At 33.5% G+C, this 17844-nt stretch overlaps 1 protein-coding gene across 2 annotated transcripts; it reads left to right on the top strand.

Moving 5' to 3' along the window:
- Positions 1-1850: 1850 nt before the first annotated feature.
- On the top strand, positions 1851-16636 carry POU1F1 (POU class 1 homeobox 1). Of its 2 annotated transcripts, none has more exons than XM_060009850.1 (6): positions 1851-1992; positions 4888-4959; positions 12109-12333; positions 14383-14547; positions 15282-15342; positions 16426-16636. In XM_060009850.1, the coding sequence occupies exons 1-6, from the start codon at positions 1851-1853 to the stop codon at positions 16634-16636; spliced, it is 876 nt and encodes a 291-aa protein (XP_059865833.1). The 2 variants fall into 2 exon arrangements, with proteins under 2 accessions (XP_059865833.1, XP_059865832.1); XM_060009849.1 differs by having other exon boundaries at positions 4810-4959.
- Positions 16637-17844: the final 1208 nt, after the last annotated feature.

The raw sequence follows: 17844 nt of genomic DNA, 5'->3' as shown, positions 1-17844 counted from the left end.
CATAGCATAAATAGTTAAAAATTTTTAAACCATTATTAAGGAAATTATGTCTAAAATTGCAATTTTAGAATTTTAGATGGCAAATACTGGTGAAGTTCTTTGTTGCTCTTCCAGGCAAGTTTTACAGTGCTCCTCTTTATCATTTGGTTCATATACTTTACCGACATATTCCAATGACTCAAACTATAGCAAAATTATTAGGGGCAATTTTCAAGTACTATTCTCTCTAAATATCATTTAGTTTATTTTTACAATTATTGATGCCCTATAAACTTTTAATTTTCTTAGCAAATCTCTTTATAAAAAAATTCTCTTTATAAACACATCAAAAAAATACTTTTTTGTATAGGTGAAGTCTGAAAATTACAAGAATTCTGCAAAAGTAAAATAAATACGTTTGATTATCTGTAACCTTCTTCTCTCATTAGAGAAGACAAATGGAGCTTCAAAGAGAATTCAGAATGGAAAATATGTCATTTTTACAATAAATATTTTCAGGCAATATCTCATGATTTGGGCAACCTTATAACATCTTTTTCCTACAAAATATTTACTGGTTAATGACAAGCGTTCAAATTTCAAGTTTTTGAAAGTGTATTCTCATCAATATCAACATTAAATTTAGCACAAAGCAACCAATTCCAAGGTAAATATTCCATAATATAAAATTTCAAAAATATCTAATGGAGCATAAGTCCTTGCTTATGTCAGTAATATCTCTGCCTGTCAGGTTACTTCTGGTTCCTATATTATCCCTAGTATACATAATAAAGGCAGTATTGCATTCATTCATTTATATGTAGAAATCATGATCATTGTGAAATCATTATACTGATAATTATCTTTGAATCAATTGTTTATAGTATATTATTTTTTTCATAGTCTTATAATGTCAATATATTTTGTGTGGAAAGTTTGCACCCAGTGCAGGTTCTGGAGTGGAATGGCAAAGATCAGAGGCTCTGGCACAATCAAGGTTAGTGAGAATGGTACAGATCTCACAAAGATGTGACATTTGCTGACATAACTGTAGAAAGTGACTAGAATAGTGTTGACATCTAGTAAGAGCTCACTAAGTGTATGTTCTTGTTGAATAAATTGAAACCAAGGGAAAGATACTATCACTAATGTTCATCTTCTCTACAAATTACTAGAATTTTATTTAATATTTTAACATTTTCTATTTGTGATATAGTAAAAATTCAATTGTTTTTCAGAATTATATTGAGTGTGAATCACTAGTTGGCAATATATTCATTCTCACATTTAGTCTTTTATGCTTCTTTCAATTTAAACTTTAAAATTCTGCTTCTTAAAATTATGTAGCGTGTACTTCTCTTGTTTTGTTATTTTTCAGATTTAATGAGGTTATGAAAAAAAGAAAAATATCTCATATGTATAAATTTATCATTTTGTTAGTAGCAAAAACACACCTAGTGTTTTTCAATTCATTGTAGTGTTATTTCTTTGAGGGCACTTTTTTTTTTTTAAGCTCTTGATTCCTTTCTAAAAGGTCTGAATTACTGAAGTTGTTAAATAAAGTTTCATATTTCTCCTTGGCCTTCAGTCTGTACCCAAGAACCAGCTTCCCCACTTGGGCATGGATTATGTTTGGGTAAGAAGGAAGACTGTCCAGATTGATGAAGCAATACCCCTGGGAAAAGACGATTAACATGTATAAAGGGATTTCCCTGCAGTATAAATACCAGCACGCGTCCTCCTGGTGCTCAGAGCCTCCCTGATGTATATATGCAGGTAGTGAGATTTGAAACGGCCCTTTGAGATGGTGATATAATAAAACTCTGACTTGAGGAGCAGACTTCTCCTCATTTTTCTACTCTTTTGTGGGAATGAGTTGCCAACCTTTTACTTCGGCTGATACCTTTATACCTCTGAATTCTGAGTCTTCTGCAACTCTGCCTCTGATAATGCATCACAGCGCTGCCGAGTGCCTACCAGTCTCCAACCACGCCACCAACGTGATGTCCACAGGTACTGACTCCAATAACCGTCTACATGTGGCTGGGCCTAACATGTCAGGGTGGACGCTTTGAATCTTGTTAGTTTAGAATCTCATTGCTTCTTTTATTTTCATTGGTGTTAAGTTAAATATTCAGGATATTGAAGAGGTCAAAATGCCTAAGAAAATTTTCAAGAAATATTAGTAAGTGTAGTAATTTCTATTATTGTTGGTTTTATTATAAAAAGAGATCTGTTTTCTATATAAGTAAACAGTGAGTCTGAGATTTATTTGGTTTTTAGATTACATTTACTACCATGTCTAAAAACAGTCATACACCTCACAGTAAACACAACTGAATGATTCCAAATACCAACAACAATGGGTTTCAAAGAATAAAATAATTAAGTGTTTAAATACTTAATTACTTTAATTACTTAAATACTTTAATTACTTAAATACTTTAATTTAAAGTATTACTTTAAATACTTTAATTTTTAGCATAATTAAAAACTCAGAAATCAAATCTAGAGGCAATATAATATTTAGAGCCCATGGACTGAGTTGAATTTTCTCAAAATTGAGTTCTGAAGAGACTTCAAAGTTTTTATATTTTCTTATATAACTTTCTTAAATGAAAATTAAACTTGAGAATTCAAATATATTGTCTCAAACACAACCAAGCAAATAAGTATATTTTTTTAATGTGTCCATTTTTTATGCAGTAACAAAGTGTTTTGAAGTTGATTTATAAACAGTCTTGAGTTGAGTAAATGTCTTCTGTTTAACAGCACTTTCCACTTGTTTTAAAAGCAATCTAAATATGAACTAAATTTTATACATTTAAAAATCAAAATTTGAGTTAATACATTTATATGCTGATTTAAAGTATTTTAGCCTTATCTTTTGTTATAATTAAGCAGCTTTCAAACTTATACGTAAGTTTAGCATTAATCTTCAGCTGAATTTTAAAGTATCTAGAGATCATATATTTAGACTCTGAGAAAATTATTAATGTAGTGATTTTTTATATACTAAACATTCTCAGAATTTAATTTAAAATGTACTAATGAAAATATCCTCAAACATATTTTTTGGAAAATGTAATAAAGTATTTTTATCAAAGAGGTGTGGTATAAATAAATTTAAACAACCATCACATAGCTAATTGTATATTTTACATAATAGGCATTTATATAGGTTGGTGATGAGAAGGAAAATGCATTGTTTGCTTAATCTACTGTGTGTGGATAGTATTTGGCTAGAATAAAAGTAAAATTTGGAATTGAGGTTAAAATTAAGCAAGTTTAGGTCAAAACCCTATTTATTTATTTAAAAATAAGTAAATAATGTATAAATAAATAATTTATAACTAAGTTATAAATATTTATAACTAATTTATACATAATTATAAATAATTATGTATAAATAAATAATTTAAAAATAAATAAATAGTGTATTTAGTAAGTTAGCCTACCCTTTTACACTACTTCCCCACATCAGAAAGACAAAAGGTATTTAAACCTTGGAAGTAAAAACATTCATAATCAATAAAAGTGACCTAACGTGTTTTAAATAACAATAACATTGATTTTTATAATTTTTCCATCAAATTGTAATCATATACATCTAATTTTCTAAGTAAGGAATTAAAAATAGTGATTATAATGAGAAGAGCACTTAGATATTGAATGCGTTTCATGTTTATTTGTTTAATTTTGGAATGCATAGTAATCATTATAAAGTAAAATGATTTCAGTTCTCTCTCTGTGTCAGTTGTAAAATGAAAATTTATGCAGATATTTTAAAATATTAAAAATTGAGTTATAGTTAGAGAAAATATGTTTTACGTTCTGAAGAAATTTTGTCTTTAATCGGTAGAACATATATTTTCAAAGGATTCTAAATCTATTCTTTATAATATCTCATATTATTCAAGAAGATAAAACTTTATTTATGAAAATCCACCACTACATTCAGGATATCATGAAAAAAAAGCGAAAATAAAATACATAAGAAAACGTTGGCTAGTGATTTTATTGTCAGTTGTCCATTGTTATTCATCTTTAAAGCTTGATAAAAGTTTAGTAATTCAAATTTATACTTTCAACATATACATTAATTCAATGAAACCTATAACTATTTATAAATGAGGTTAAGTTTATATGCTAGGTTCAACCTTTATAAACCTCAAGTTACTCAACAATCAACAAACTTATTTTTTGACCAGCTTCATCATTAGACTCATTGAATTAATTGTGTGCATGAAGAAAACCTACAACCTCAAGGTTTCAACACCAGCCTAAATACATCGTACATTGTCACAGGCTTTTCATAAGCCTCTGAACTTAGTGGGGTTTTTTATTATTATATCCAGTAAAAGGCTAGTGGCTCTGCCATTTCCTCTTTGATAGAAAAAATTTGTTAGGTGAATAAGCAGAAGTAAAGACTGATCAGGAGTTGATTTCTGTATTCATTGTTCCAGAAAAAGACCAGTATTATACTATGTTATACAAGAATTTTAAGAAAGTATCCTCTCGTCAGTTCTTTGCAATGTCTATATTGAGTGGAACCTGCGAGAATTCGGCTACTTCCGATTAGCCAAGTTTCAAACTGGTCAATCACCCCAACACAGAGCACAGGATATAATTAATGAAGGCTCTAGTCCACTTTGATGATTCATGATCTCATTATTTGAGACAAATTTCAACCTCTAGTTTTAACCTACTCATCAGAGAACCGCCCCCAAATGAGAATAAATTATTGGCATATAACTTTAAGAATAGCTTAAACGTGTACTTTTGAAATGAAATGAATGTGTCTTGAATCCTCGTACATTTTCTTACCAGTCCCGTCTATTTTTTCTTTGATCCAAACTCCTAAATGTTTGTGCACATATTTCTTGGTGACAACATTGGGAAACACAGCAACAGGACTTCATTATTCTGTTCCTTCCTGTCATTATGGAAACCAGTCATCGACCTATGGAGTGATGGCAGGTAAGAAAAATTGTCCTTACATATAAGATTGAGTTTGGGGACACTTGGATGGATTTCCTGAGTCTGAGGGAATCTTGACCAGAGTATATCATGAATTTCAGATCTCTTAACCTTGGAAATGCTGGTAAAACCACCGCTTATTGAAATGTTCTCTGATCTGTGATGTCTTCAGAGACCATAATAGTTATACCTGATTGCCCCTATTCTACCCAGCTCTGAGCTGCTATGCTTCTTAACTGTTGTGTTTGCTTTGTGTGATTTTTATTTTAATTCTCTACTGCCAAACTGCTCATTGTCACTTGTTTATGCCATTAGTGGGCTTGCCTACAGTAATAATAAGGTAGCTGCTAGCCTTATGTGTCTATTTAAATTTAGATGTAAATTAACTAAAATAAGGTCAAATTTAAAATTCAGTTCCTCAGTTGCACTAGTATTTCATATTTCAAGTGCTCAGTAATCTTACGTGGCTACCAAAGCAGATAGACCAACTTCTAGAGCATTCTCCTCACCACAATATTTCTTCTGGCCATTTGGTCCATAAAGATAAATAAGACATTGAAGGCTAAGAGTGATTTGCAGCTGCTTTAGCAATAGTTGAGTCTTTGGCAGCCCTGTCTGAGATGCTTCTGAGTCTTAGATGAGATTGAAATAGTTGAAGTTACGTATCTTTTTTCCCTTTGAATGAGTAAAACATCACTAGATCAAGATAAACTACTTGTTTATTGACACTTGCATGAAGATATTGATAGCACATTTCTTAAGGAAAAGAAAATATGACCTAAGAGATCCACTCATTACAAAATTCATGACTTAATTTTAGGATATGGCCATAGAAACAATTTTGCTGGGCACAGAAGTTTTTTGGGGGTATCCCTTAATCTTTTATATTTATTTCTGCAGCAGGGAGAGAAATACTGTGGGTAACAATAAACTACCAAGGATCTATGGGAGAATGTGAGTGTGTGTGTTTGTGTGTGTGTGCACGCTTGTGTGATATTGAGAAACTCTGGATAGAGAAATCACATATTAGGGAAATCTTTTCTTGTGTTTTGTTATCCAGAGTAGGTAATAAAACATCAAATATGGATTTATGCTTATACATTTGAAATAAAATTGAACAAAGAATTTAGTTCACCAACCTTTCATTTCTCAGAATTTCTCAGTTTAAGACTCAATAAAACATTAAAACTTTAAAATAAAATATTTCAGAACAAATTAGCTTCTTTTACCTTCTATTAGGCAGCATTCTGAATAAACTAGTATCCTCACCTTTATATAAAATGAAAATTGATGTTCTTAATGGTTACCTGTAAATCCTAATGTCTCTCTTTAATAAGTAAGAAATAAAGAAAGCCATATTTTTTCTTCCTCTTTGAAAACAGATCATTTATGATTCATATACGTAGTAGTTAATCAGTATTCATGGTTAATGAGAACAGCCCTTGATGATGAACTATTTTCATTATAAAATAGAATAATATGCATTTAGCCACTAGAGGTGCACGCAGAATTCTTTCTGTGGCCTCCACCACATTTTGATTATGGAGACTGGAAATAACAAGCTCATGGCCACGTGCTGCCCTTTCTTGGAGGAAAAAGGCCTTGCTCTTCCTTCACAGTAAGTTCCAGGAACGCCGGTACAACTATAGGCTCCCTCTATACCCAGCAAGTGGCAGGAATGGATTGAGGTTGGCACAAAGATAAAACCAGCCACAAACCAAATACTTTTAGACGGACTTTGCTACCACCTCCCTCTCACCAGATCTAGGCCAGTGTCTGTGGAGTTCACAGCAGGCCTGAGAAATCTAACACCCTTCCAATTTCCAGGATTGGAGACAACAGGCCCAGGTTCACACTGAGAGTTCACAGGCAGCTCAGATTGTGCTGGTACAAGTTTCCCTGGCAGGCTCAGCAAACTCTCTTCCTCATTAAAAGTTAAAAAGGAGAGGCCCCTGGAAAAGCCCTTTAAAATGATCCAAAGCCTGGGTTGGTGATAATCACGAGAAAACTTGCCCTAAGATTTGGAGGTATTGTTGTAGTCTTAAAACAAAGTTAAATATATTTTGTCACTGAAAGAAATATTCACCATAGCAAGCATAGAGATTATATTTGAATATTTTTTGAGAGGGATATCATTAAAATATGGTGTGCTTTATAATTTGTTACAATGTCACTATTTTGACATATATTTGGTAATTAGCCTTTGCATCATGGCCGATTAGATCTCAGAGAATCTGAACCTTTCTGCCATCATCCCCAGAGAAGCTACACAAATTGAGTTGTAAAACACAAGAATTCAGAAGTATTCAGGAATTCAGAAAAGGTATAAAAAACACAAGAGAAACCTGGCAATGTCATTTGAATTTTCTGAGAAGTCTCAAGGCGTTCATCAAATCAGCTGCTTCCACACAATCCACAGAAGCGTTTAATCATCAACAAAAAGGACAGATGCATTGTCACATACTCCATATAAAAGCGAAGCTGCAGAAAGAACCATATTTCAAAGGGTGTGAAATTGCTTTATTTGAATACGGTTATTTTGTCACTATACTCTGATGCTTACATTTAGTTTGAGCATTTCATTAAATTAATAACCCATCGGAAGACAAGAGCTATAGCTAATATTTTGTTAAGGTTGGTAGGGAGGATTCTAATCATCAGATGAATTCACTGTGCTTCATAGACCAGGTGTGGGCATACCAAAGAGAATGACTGATTGGATGAAATGAATTAGCCACACCAGGAACTAATTACAAACCTTGTTCAAGTCAGCATCTCCAAGTGTCAGTCTCTTCATATCCAAGTTGCAGTGGGTACCACAGGTCTATCAGAGTTGAGTTGTGGCAACTTCGTACCAACTCAACCTGGCTTTCTCCTTGATCTTCTCTTCAGATACATTCCCAGTTACATTTCTTCTTCTGTCTCTTTTCTCCTGAGAACTTAGATAGTTCAACAGCCTACAGTATAGATAATAGGAAACAGGGAATTATAAATGGTATTCAAAAATCTCTTCTGGAAAAACACAAAATAAAGCAAAATAACAACAAAAACCCTTCAAAACTCTGATTCCTGGGTATCTGACATTGTGTCTCTTCTCCAGTTTCTAAAGCTGGGTCCAAGTTAGAAAATAAGCTTAATGAGCTGTGTACTTTGTCCACCGTCCTGTGGAAACTGGGCAAATCAGCTACATGTTAATGATTGCTAAATCCAGCAAAGTTATGACATAATGGCCACCCAAGATGTGCTGTAAGAGTCCTTGCTTAAAAATGAATTTTATCAGGAAAGCAAAATAGCTGATATTGGAGAATTAATCAAGAAGATGGATGTTCTTTTCTTATGAGAAGTGGATAATAAGAGAAAAGACTAGTATGGCTGCAAGTGCCCTTTACACCTGGGCTAAGGCAAAGGGTAACAGAAATCTGTTTGACAGTGACATAGAGAAATAGTCTACGTTGGAGCCCATCTCTTCATTCTTAAGTTGTCTTTTTTTTTTTTCTGTTTCATTTTTTTCTTTTATTTAGTCTTACTTTTCCCTAACTTATTCTGGTTGTGTTGACAATAAGGGAAGGAGTAATTCTGACCATCTTTTGCCTCTGGATCATGAAAGGACTTTCAGTAGCACTGACTCTATGTATTTTCCCTAAATTTTGTATCCTCTGTCTCAACTACACAACTCGGTGATTGTAAAGCAGCCACAGGCAATATTTAAACAAACAAGCATGGCTATGCTCCAAATCAACCTAATTTATAAAACCAGGAAAAGGACCCTGTTGTACATGAATAGGATGTACAAATGCACAAAAGAGAAAAAAAAATCACAATTCAAATTTATGATTTGTTTCATGTTGTCATGCATGAGGACAAAAAAAAAAAAAACAAACAGAAATGGAGATATTCAAATGTACTTTGCTGTTCCAGTCTACAGCAAGGTGGGTGCATTTTACTGTGTCCCTCTGCTTCCCCTGTTTGTTCTTTTAAAGCTTCATAACCTCAGAGATGTTGTCAGTTAGCATCTGGCTGAGCCACGTGATGCAGAAGAGCCCCCTGCCCTGTATCACAGAACCTTGAGTCAGGTCCCCGCAAGGCAAGACCATCGCCTCCCCATCACCTGCTTTAAAAGACTCACCTCTGTTCCTCTCCCTCCTCCGCCACCCAGATGTACATGCAGAGCAGTTCAGAAAGGCTGTGGTAGATTAATCTGCAGTGTGAAAATACATCTTGGGCTGTAAAGAATGTACAAACACTTCCAAGATATTTAGGTGTGCACTTGTTCTAGGCTTATAGACAATTTTGCTTTAGCAATGCTTTGGAAATTGTTCATGAAACTTCTGCGGCACACGACTCAATGTATCTTATTCTCCTCCTCCCCAATCTGACTTTTCAATAATCCAGGCTTTAGAAAAAAATTTTAAATATCTTGTCATGTATACCATACCAATCACTCCCCATTTTCTGCCAAATATAGAATCATATGATAGAAACCACAGGTTGTTTGGCTGTGCTTGTGACTGTCATGAATTTCTGTTTAAGGTTAGCTCCAGGAAAACCGTGTCCTTGTAGATAATTGTGGATACTTTCAATTAACGGAAAATAAAAACATGTCACACATTGTGCTTTCCTTTTTCCTCTGGATGCCAGACTTTTGAACATGGTATTTTCTGTGTACTTCTTATGGACTCATGTTCAAATTTATTTGTTAAATGTGCATTTCTCCAGAGTATTTATAATGTATAAACTAGCTTTAAAATTTTCCAGAAATAGAGATGGCACACTTCCAATATTTTATTAAATAAATATAATACTTTTGTGTGAAAGCGTTTGTTTAATGTAACCAAATATGTTTAAGATGCAGAAATCCTTAAAGTCATTTGATTTCCCTGAGTACAGACTACCTGAAAAATGGACTGATTATTTTGATGTGGTTTACTGCAATGTTCATTGGAATTCACTTCTAGTTTCAACTGTGTAGTGAATTCATCATAGCACCCAAGAGAGAGTTATTTAACTTGTTTTCATTCAAATTTTAAATTGTGGGTAAAAAATACATATCTTTTCTACTTCATTTGTTTATATAAGGATAAGAAGATGACAAATGTAAAATGAACACAGCATGGAGATTTGTAGCAGTGCAACTATTATCAGCAAGAAAAATTGAAAAGAGTGATCAAGATTGCTAACAAATTCAGACCTTTCTGCATCTCATGTAAACGATATGCAACAAATTACTTATGTGAAATAAAAATAATTTGACACAGATTACATGAGTTATCCAAAGTGCCTTAAAATATATTAAATATGCAAAATAAAACAGCAGCCTGATTTGTCTCTGTTTTTACTGTTTCTCAGAGTATTTCATCATTAAGTGTATTAAGTAGCATTGCTCTTTCTGAATGACGAAAGAAGTGAAGATTTTTTCATATGTGTAAGATTCAACTCTGAAAGCAAAACAAAAGAAAAGTCTTGAGATAAATATTAAGTAAATGTAAAAATAAAAGTGATCAGTTTTCTTTTTTATATATTAGTCCTTTCTTTTAGTTCAACTAGCAGAAATCTAAAACTAATAGAAAGCTAAAAATGAACCCTAAAGGTAATAAACATTAACAAATTGAGTTATGTAATAAATTAAAAATTGATATTAAAAAAAGAATAAAACTGGATAATTTTGATTTTTAGAAGTAACATTAATTGCTCTAGACAGGAATAGTTTCTTTTGTATATTTTTTACATCTGTGAAATGGCTAAATTTATTTTATGCTATTTTGTTTAATTTCTCAATTGTGTGTGTATTTTGCTTCAGAAAAGTAATATAGTCTACTGGAGTACACTATATAATTACATATTCTCATGTAAATAATATAAGCCAACAATTTGCTGACTTACACTATTCTTTGCTCATTATGTGTTGATATATTAATGTAAGCTTTATATATCCTGGCAAAATACACTATTACTCATGTCTGACTTGTGAATGTATTTATAGAGAAATTATAGGTAGCATAAACTTGATGTATTTTTTCAGTAAGTTTCTAAGAATGATTACTGCAGGTATTCTGTAGTCATTTATTTTTAGTTTAAATACTTATTTGTACTCATAAGAAAGATTATTAATTATTGCATATTTTATTTACATCAAAATGTCTTGGTTATACAGGTGTCATTTAATATAAATTAAAGTTAAATCTCTGTGAATAAAAATGTAAAGTACTGATGAAGAAAACAAAAATAAAATGTGTGGGAGTTTGGCTTATACCATCCTCTCACCCACGCTCCACAACTGAGGCAGACTCTTCTTTCCAAATGAAGAATGAAATCTAGAAGCAATTTAAAAATTAAATCTTTTAGTTTTTTGGGATTTATTTAACTCACTAAATGGATTCAATGCTTCATCATTTATGGGTGATTACCTATCATATCTAGAACTGCACCCTTCCTTGCCACTTATTTTTGCTTCCTAAATAATTGTCGAGAAGTGATTCCATTATATTTTATACTTTTCAAGAACTCTTGTTGCTGACTTTTTAATAGAACTTTAAAAATTACTTTTTGTTAATGTCTGACGCTTGTTAACGTCGAATCTATTTAAACATATTAATGCATTTTGTGTTCTCATAATTTTATTTTTACCTGCCTGTACTAAATTAAGCATTTACTGAAAAAACAGTGGGGTTTCTTAATAATGTAAAATCAATTTTTCAATCCTACGAAAACTTCCCAGCATAGCCTTTAACCACGTGCCTGATTATAACAAACATCATAGATTATTTGTTCAATGAATTAAGAAAACAGAGATGAATATGTACATTCTGGTTAAAGTTGAACCTCAGATTCCCAGGAATAGATGTCTTTTAAGAGAAAAAAATGATGGAAAACTCACACTTCTGTGAAATTTGCTTATTTCTATTTTAATTATTTGCAAGTCCCTGCTTCTTCCCTTTGGCTTTGCAGTATCTTTGTTTTTGCTGCTCCCAGGAAGGTGGAAAATAAATCATCGCATTTATACTAAGTTACTCTTCTATTTCAGAAGACTGAATGTCAGGTAACCTTTCAGAATTGAGACTGGCTGTCACAATAATCTTATGGGCCAAACTCTTGCATGTATAGAAATGGGGGATAATTACAAACGGTCCTTTCCTTTTCTTGCTGTTACAGGGAGCTTAGCCCCTTGTCTTTATAAGTTTCCCGACCACACCTTGAGTCATGGCTTTCCTCCCATGCACCAGCCTCTCCTGGCAGAGGACCTCACAGCTGCTGATTTCAAGCAGGAGCTCAGGCGGAAAAGCAAGTTGGCTGAAGAGCCAATAGACATGGATTCTCCGGAAATCCGAGAACTTGAAAAGTTTGCCAATGAATTTAAAGTGAGAAGAATTAAGCTAGGTATGTGCTTGTTATGAGCAGTGGGGCACACAACCTGCTCTGCAAATTCTTACTCGGTTACTGTTCAGTCTCTTACACTCTGCTCAAAAGTCCAAGACAGTTCTCATTCTACATATCTACTGTGGATGTAAGTTACTCGAATGATGACACACCTACAAAAACCTTCATTTCCCTGTAAATTCTTAGTAGCCAAAATACATAGATTTCTAAATTAATGGTACTCTTTTTCAGAGATAAGTTTTGAAGTGCCTTTTTTACCTATATTTTATTTGAAGAGATACCTTTGTATGATTCAAAGGCTAAAAAGGTATAAGTGAAATATATCCCTTGTGCTTGTTTTTCCTGTTTATCAGTGTTGTGTGGCCTTCCAGAGGTATTTTATGCATATACATACAAGCAGATACATATATTTCTTCATACAGATTTTTTTTCATTTAACTATTTGTTTTGGAGAGCTTTCAATATTAGTTTTTTAGAGAGCTTTCTGTAATGCATCTGCCAATTTCCATTTTATGAATATACTACCAGTCTCCTGCTGATGGAATTTGTATGGCCTTTAATCTTATGCTACTGAAAACAATACCACAATAATTAACTTCATAAATGTCATTTTGCACCTATATAAATACATGTGAAGGGAAAGTGTTAAAAGCAAAATTGCCTGATCAAAGAGTATTCCAAAGTTTGGAATCTCGATAGATGTCAAATTGGTCTCTGTAGAAGTTGTACCAAATTTTACTACCACCATAGGTGTCTCTTTTGCCACCTTTCAGAATATGAGCTCCATGAAAGCAGGAGTTTTTTGTACTTTGTTTATTTATTTCTTTTTTGTTTTCTCCTTAGGGGCATATCCTCAGCACTTAGAACAGTGACTGGCACATAGAATAAAAAAATAGTTGTTGAAGGAAAAAGATGCTTAAATCTTTTGGATCTTTGCAAATCAGATAGGTCAAAGTGGTGCCTCATGGTAGTTCCATTTTAAATTTCTCTTATTATGAGTGAAGAGTGAAAGATGTTCTTTCATGTGTTTGACAGTCATGTGTAATTCCTTTTCTGTGAACTGTCTGTTCTCAGCCTTTGCTCACTTTCTATTGAAAAGTGTTTTTAATGTAAATAACCATAATAATTAACCTTGATTTTAATGCATGAAATGTATTTTTTAATGGATTGAAATGATGGTGCAAACTTTTGCATTTGTGAAATGAGCCACTGGTAATTTTTAATGATATTTATTGATGGGCATCATATGTAATCATTTTGTGCATACAGGTATATAGCCTTAGGCCCTGAATTAATATGTAGTAACTATTTGTCATAAACACGCAGTAGGCATCTTTATAACATTCATTTTCAATTTGCTATTTATATTGCTGTGAATGTTTCAAATTCTATATTGATGGCTTATATCAACTTGTATTCTAAAAATGTTTGAGACAATCTATGAGAACTTTTTGCCTGGAGATAGAAGCATTACTGAATGATATCATAAATATGCTTGGAGGTATACATAAAATATTGTGTGATCAAAGTCTCATAATAAACATGTTTTTAGGGAAAGTAAACACAATTCTTAGTTTTAGGGAAAGTAAACACAATTCTTAGTTTTATCTTCAACATGTTGAATCTTTCACTCTTAAAGTTGAGATAAAAATATTTATGATATACCACCATGTATTTTATGCATTATATTTAATATACTAGAGATTTTGAGTATATATCATCAGATGTTTAATAAAAATGATTAAGAGAGAATTTTTAAATGTCTTCTAAAGTGTTTATGACACATCTAACCAATCTGGCTAAATATTATGAGTGGCAGATGTTCCTACCTGAATTCTTTTGACTTCTAAAAAAGTAATTTATTAACTAGAAGGAATTTTTTTTTGAAATACTGAACAGTTCTACACTGAACCTTACTGTTATTCTAAGTTGCCAACAAATATATGGTTAAAAGTGGTAATTGACAAAGATACACAAAATTGTACAATAATGGACCAAAATGAATGCTTCTTGAAAAACAAGTTAATGGCCTTTGTTGTTTTTTCACAGGATACACCCAAACAAATGTTGGGGAAGCCCTGGCAGCTGTGCATGGCTCTGAATTCAGTCAAACGACTATCTGCCGATTTGAAAACCTGCAACTCAGCTTCAAAAATGCATGCAAACTAAAAGCAATATTATCCAAATGGCTGGAGGAAGCCGAGCAAGTAGGAGGTACTAAAGTTGTTTCTGGAGACTCAGTGATGTTCTAACCTGAACACAATGCCTTCCCTTGGTTGGATTAATGCTAAAGTGAGAGGCTTGAAGTTTGGTTTGGGTTTACTTTTTCTCTTTGACGTGAAAAATAAATATCTTGTTTCATCACACTAAAAAAAGCAAGGCCAGAGCGAGTGTAGAAATAAGCTTACTGGGAATGTAAATTGTGAGAGAATAAACGGTATAAGGAGAACTTCTAGACAATATGGCATAGGTGTGAAGTGGTAAAATGATTCTTTTTAACACATCCAGATTGTTTTGCCTCTGGGCTATATACGGTAGTAATTATACATGAATCATTTTCATAACCTAATATAAGTGTAGCCAGAGCATTTGCACACACAAGCAATTGCTAGATGAGCAATTTATTGTGATAAAATTATCTACTTATATTAATGTCAAGGCTGGATAAAGAGCAAGGTTTGAGAGCATTCAGAGCAAGTGTTCCAACCAAAAGTAGGGATATGATTTAAAAGACAATTGTTTTTGCTAAGTTAATATTTATTTCTGTGTTAACATTTTAATCTAGGGCTTGTAATCTAAAATGATGTAGACTGCAAAACTTTAAAACAAAAATGTGTGGTAATTTTATTTTGCATTGTTTTATAAAGAAAATTTTGAATCCAAATCTGATAGTTAAAATAAAAAGACTTACTTTGTTTTTGTAATTATTCATCTTTTCCCCATCACAGCTTTATACAATGAGAAAGTGGGTGCAAATGAAAGAAAAAGGAAACGGAGAACAACTATCAGGTATACTTTTGAGATATTAAGAGTTACTGGAGAAGAAAAAGATATTTTACAAATGGAATGAGCATTTAAGCATAATATAGATTCAATATAACATAAAAATGAATAGAGTCAATTGAGAAAATAAGATAGGTGAAAAAGCATAACATTTAATAAATTACTGGTGAGATATAGCTGGAAATTTAAAATCTGATGGAAAAGTATGTATTGTTTGATTCAAGAACAGTTTTACTCTGCAAGTTTTGGATAAAACAGAAACTGGACAATCACTTCTAAATAGAGTGACCGTTTCTATTGTCCTTTTTATTTTATTTTTTGCGGTACGCGGGCCTCTCACTGTTGTGGCCTCTCCCGTTGTAGAGCACAGGCTCTGGACGCGCAGGCTCAGCGGCCATGGCTCACGGGCCCAGCCGCTCCACGGCATGTGGGATCTTCCCGGACCGGGGCACGAACCCGTGTCCCCTGCATTGGCAGGCAGACTCTCAACCACTGCACCACCAGGGAAGCCCTCTATTGGCCTTTTAGACATAATTCTTGCTCTGGCAGTATGGTATCTATGTTATTACAAATAACAAAACTAGTCATCAGTATTTTAGCTGCTTAAAGTTCAAGGTAACTCCTTGCATTCAAGCCAGAAAGATTGTTCATTGATCTTTTTGTTATTTCCATGAGGCTCACAGAGGAATTGCTAAAATACAGTTTTTGTTTTAGTGGGTTAGTTGTACACAAAACATTTCATTTATTGTAAATAAATGATTTCTGGGGACATTTAGAAATGCCTACAGAATTATTTCCTTCTCAGTAAGTCAGTGCCCTCTTGTGGCACAAAGTGGGATAAACACAATGTCTGGGTTCCCCTACTTATTTCTTCCTGTGACTCCGGTATAGGTAGCCTACGTAAGACTAGCAAGCATCCAAATGTTCACATTTATCTTTGTTGAAGAGCTTTGAAGGTGTTTTCGGAGTCTTTAAATTTCCTTTTTATGTTAATATTTAGGAAATTCAACCTAACAATTTTGATCTGCCAAAAACATCCCTAAAAATATCCTATCTCCCTTTCTCTCCTGTCAACTCCCCACCTCCCAGTATTGCTGCTAAAGACGCTCTGGAGAGACATTTTGGAGAACAGAATAAACCTTCCTCTCAAGAGATCTTGCGGATGGCTGAAGAACTGAACCTGGAGAAAGAAGTAGTGAGGGTTTGGTTTTGCAACCGAAGGCAGAGAGAAAAACGGGTGAAAACAAGTCTGAATCAGAGTTTATTTACTATTTCTAAGGAGCATCTTGAATGCAGATAAGATTTCCTATTGTGTAATAGCCAGTTTTTCTATTTTTCATTCCTTTCTCTTCTCTAGCCAAAATACAAATTCCTTTTTTGGTTAGCTTCAAAAAAAATCCTATCAGTAACTTTTGCAGAAGCTTTTCTTTTCTACTTTAAAAATAAATACAATTTAAATTATATTGATGAATTATTCTCAGAAGCCACGTTGTACTTTTTAAACCAAAGACTAATAGGAATAAAACAGTGATTCTCTCTCTCAATATATCTCTCCCTCTCTCTTTATACACACACACACACACACACACACACACACACACACAGGGGAGTGGTCTTTAGTTTAAAGTTTCCTTTTCCAAAGGCTGTGTATTTGCTTTTTAATGTTTTAGTCAGTAATGTCACATAAAGAGTATCACCAGAGAAGATCCAATTAGAAAATTCCTTAACTGATGTCCTGCTTACCATCAGCTCTAATAGTTTGTTTGAACTAAATTTTTTTTAAAATTTATTTTATTATTTATTTATTTTTGGCTGCATTGGGTCTTTGTTGCTGTGTGCGGGCTTTCTCCAGTTACGGTGAGTGGGGGCTATTCTTGTTGTGATGCACGGGCTTCTCGTTGCAGTGGTTTCACTTGTTGCAGAGCATGGGCTCTAGGTGCACAGGCTTCAGTAGTTGTGGCACGTGGGCTCAGTAGTTGTGGCTCGCGGACTGTAGAGCGCCGGCTCAGTAGTTGTGGCGCACGGGTTTAGTTGCTCCGCTGCATGTGGGATCTTCCCGGACCAGGGCTCGAACCCGTGTCCCCTGCGTTGGCAGGCGGATTAACCACTGCGCCACTAGGGAAGTCCTGAACTAAAAGTTTTGCACTTAAGAACCACATTTTATTCTTGCATTTAGGAATAAATCTTAGAAGTGACACCATTGAAGTTAACATTTAGGGCATAGAGCCCAAAGAAGTGTTTCAAAAGAAATTTGTAGAAATACTGTTATGTTCTTTTTATTCTTCCCAGACATTAGCTTTTTTGATGTTTAGCTTTAGAAAACATGCTTTATTGATTCTTGAGCCCCACACTGCTATTTCTGTAAGCTGTAAAAGTGCAAGGAAGATGTCTGGCTTGTTTGCTGTTGTTTCTCCAGTGTCTGGGAAAGCCTGTGCTCACAAGGGGCATGCAGTCTTTGTTAAATGAACAAAGGGGTGTGCTCTTAACAATGGCTACAAACTTGAATGG

The sequence above is a fragment of the Delphinus delphis genome, chromosome 4, assembly GCF_949987515.2.
Source record: "Delphinus delphis chromosome 4, mDelDel1.2, whole genome shotgun sequence".
In the NCBI taxonomy this organism is placed as follows: domain Eukaryota; kingdom Metazoa; phylum Chordata; class Mammalia; order Artiodactyla; family Delphinidae; genus Delphinus; species Delphinus delphis.
The sequence above is the reverse complement of the archived record's forward strand: the minus strand, read 5'-3'. Positions and strand labels throughout refer to the sequence as shown.

What these genes read in the sequence shown, in the direction of transcription:
- POU1F1 (XM_060009849.1), top strand. Translation starts at nt 1,851, where the DNA reads ATGAGTTGCCAACCTTTTACTTCGGCTGATACCTTTATACCTCTGAAT. An exon ending in CACCAACGTGATGTCCACAG is followed by an intron (nt 1,993 to 4,809) that starts GTACTGACTCCA and finishes TTTTCTTACCAG; the next exon opens with TCCCGTCTATTTTTTCTTTG. An exon ending in AGTGAGAAGAATTAAGCTAG is followed by an intron (nt 12,334 to 14,382) that starts GTATGTGCTTGT and finishes GTTTTTTCACAG; the next exon opens with GATACACCCAAACAAATGTT.